The sequence below is a fragment of the Malurus melanocephalus genome, unplaced genomic scaffold, assembly GCF_030028575.1.
Source record: "Malurus melanocephalus ecotype Western Australia unplaced genomic scaffold, MMel_1.1 scaffold_1480, whole genome shotgun sequence".
Lineage (NCBI taxonomy): Eukaryota > Metazoa > Chordata > Aves > Passeriformes > Maluridae > Malurus > Malurus melanocephalus.
Genome location: NW_026624712.1, coordinates 2,287 through 5,214, shown reverse-complemented (window position 1 = coordinate 5,214; position 2,928 = coordinate 2,287). Strand labels below are relative to the sequence as shown.

The 2,928-nt window shown below is 57.3% G+C and overlaps 1 protein-coding gene across 1 annotated transcript in view; it reads right to left on the bottom strand.

Annotated features, from left to right (window-relative positions):
• The window catches only part of INTS3 (integrator complex subunit 3), a gene marked incomplete at its 3' end in the record, with an annotated part of 41,051 nt that overhangs the window by 36,489 nt on the left and 1,634 nt on the right, over positions 1 to 2,928 (bottom strand). The window contains 2 exon segments of the mRNA XM_057387998.1: positions 1,297 to 1,381; positions 2,687 to 2,800. Coding sequence (XP_057243981.1) covers positions 1,297 to 1,381; positions 2,687 to 2,764 — 163 coding nt within the window.

Genomic DNA, 2,928 nt, shown 5'->3' with positions numbered 1-2,928 from the left:
CGGTGACACGGTTCCCGCCCCTCCGGCCCCGGGAACACGGAAGAGGCGCCGTTCCTGCGGCTCCGGAAAGGCGTCAGCGCGGCCATCTCCGGGGGATCCCGCGGGACAGCGGCGGCTTCCGATCCCCCGATCCCCCGGGAGCTGCTGGCCCTGCCCCGGTGATCCCGGTGATCCTGACCCCGGTGATCCCGGTGATCCCGGTGATCCCGGTGATCCTGATCCCAGTGATCCCAGTGATCCCCGGGAGCTGCTGGGCTGGTGATCCCTGGGAGCTGCTGGCCCTGCCCCGGTGATCCCGGTGATCCCGACCCGTGATCCCAGCGATCCCCGGGAGCTGCTGGGCCTGCCCCAGTGATCCTGACCCCAGTGATCCCAGTGATCCCGACCCCAGCGATCCCAGTGATCCCCGGGAGCTGCCAGCCCTGGCCCCGGTGATCCCGGTGATCCTGACCCCAGTGATCCCAGCGATCCCCGGGAGCTGCTGGCCATGCCCCAGTGATCCCGGTGATCCTGATCCCAGTGATCCCAGCGATCCCAGTGATCCCTGGGAGCTGCCAGCCCTGGCCCCGGTGATCCCAGTGATCCCAGTGATCCCAGTGATCCCGGTGATCCTGACCCCAGTGATCCCAGCGATCCCGGTGATCCCGGTGATCCCTGGGAGCTGCCGGCCCTGGCCCCGGTGATCCCGGTGATCCTGATCCCAGTGATCCCAGTGATCCTGACCCCAGTGATCCCAGAGATCCCGGTGATCCTTGGGAGCTGCCAGCCCTGGCCCTGGTGATCCCTGTGCTCTCCGTGCCCCCCGGTAAACCCTGGTGGGCCCTGCCTGGCTCAGATCCCGAGGATTCCCTGCTCTGATCCTGAGGATTCCCTGCTCTGATCCCGAGGATTCCCTGCTCTGATCCCAAAGATTCCCTGCTCTGATCCCGAGGATTCCCAGCTCATCCCGATGATTCCCAGCTCATCCCGATGATTCCCTGCTCTGATCCCGATGATCCCGACTCTGATCCCAATGATTCCCTGCTCTGATCCCGACGATTCCCAGCTCATCCCGATGATTCCCTGCTCTGATCCTGATGATCCTGGCTCAGATCCCGAGGATTCCCTGCTCTGATCCCTGCTCTGATCCCAAAGATTCCCTGCTCTGATCCCGATGATCCCGGCTCTGATCCTGGGGATTCCCAGCTCATCCCGATGATTCCCTGCTCTGATCCCGATGATCCTGGCTCAGATCCCGAGGATTCCTGGCTCTGATCCCAGCTCAGATCCCGATAATCCCGGCTTGGCTGGGCTCACCCGCGATCTGCTTCATGAAGGTCATGCAGACTCCGTCAGCTCCCAGCACTCCGCTCTTGACCAACTCCCGCAGCAGCCACAGCAACTGCACGGGGAGAGAGGGGGTTAAAAACCTGGGGGACCTGGCCCCAAAACCCTCTGATCATCCCCAAAACCCTCTGATCATCCATGGGGGTACAGAGAGGGTTAAAAACCCGGGGGAACCCGGCCCCAAACCCCTCTGATCATCCCCAAACCCCTCTGATCATCCCCAAACCCCTCTGATCATCCATGGGGGAGAGAGGGGGTTAAAACCCCGGGGGACCCGGCCCCAAACCCCTCTGATCATCCCCAAAACCCTCTGATCATCCCCAAAACCCCTCTGATCATCCCCAAAACCCTCTGATCATCCATGGGGGACAGAGGGGGTTAAAAACCTGGGGGGACCCGGCCCCAAAACCCTCTGATCATCCCCAAACCCCTCTGATCATCCCAAAACCCCTCTGATCATCCCCAAACCCCTCTGATCATCCCCAAAACCCTCTGATCATCCCCAAAACCCTCTGATCATCCCCAAACCCCTCTGATCATCCACGGGGGAGAGGGGATTGGGGGAGAGGAGATTTTGGGTGGAAAAGGAGAATTCGGGTGGGAAATGCTGGGTAGGAAAGGAGATTTCAGGTGGGAAAGGTGATTTTGGGTGGGAAAGGGAGATCCCAGATGGGAGATTTTGGGTGAGAAAGAAGATTCTGGGTGGGAAAAGAGATTTTGGGTGGGAAATCCTGGGTGGGAAAGGAGATTTCAGGTGGGAAAGGAGATTTTGGGCTGGGAAAGGAGATTTTGGATGGGAATGGATATTCTGGGAAAGAAGATTTTGGGTGGAAAAGAAGATTTGGGGTGGAAAAGGAGATCCCGGGTAGGAAATTTCAGGTGGGAAAGGAGATTTTGGGTGGGAAATCCTGGGTGGGAAAGGAGATTTTAAGTGGGAAATTCCAGGTGGGAAAGCAGATTTTGGGTGGGAAAGGAGATTTGGATGGGTGGGAAAAGAGAGTTCATGTGGGAGAGGAGATTTCGGGTGGAAAAGGACATTTGGGGTGAGAAATGAGATTTTGGGTGGGAGATCCCAGGTGGGAAAGGTGATTTTGGGTGGAAAAGGAGATTTTGGGTGGAAAAGGAGATTTTGGGTGGAAAAGGAGATTTCGGGTGGGGAATCCCAGGTAAGAAAGGAGATATCAGGTGGGAAAGGGAGATCACAGGTGGGAGGTTTTGGGTGGGAAAGAAGATTTTGGGTGGGAAATTCCAGCTGGGAAGGGAGATTTTCAATGGGAAAGGAGATTTTGGGTGGTAAAGGAAATTTTGGGGTAGTAAAGGATATCCAGATGGGAAAGGAGACCCCGGAACACTCACAGACCTGGGTCCTGCAGGTGTCCTGCAGTTTCAGGTATTTCTCCATCAGGATGTGATTTATTTTGTTGAGCACGATGTTCATCCCATCCCGGCTCACCAGTGCCAGGTCCCGGTAGCACTGTGGGGAAAAACGGGAAAATCCATGTGGGAAATGCCCCAAATCCCCCAAATCCACGTGGGAAATCTCCCAAATCCCCCAAATCCATGTGGGAAATCTCCCAAATCCCCCAAATCCATGTGGGAAAT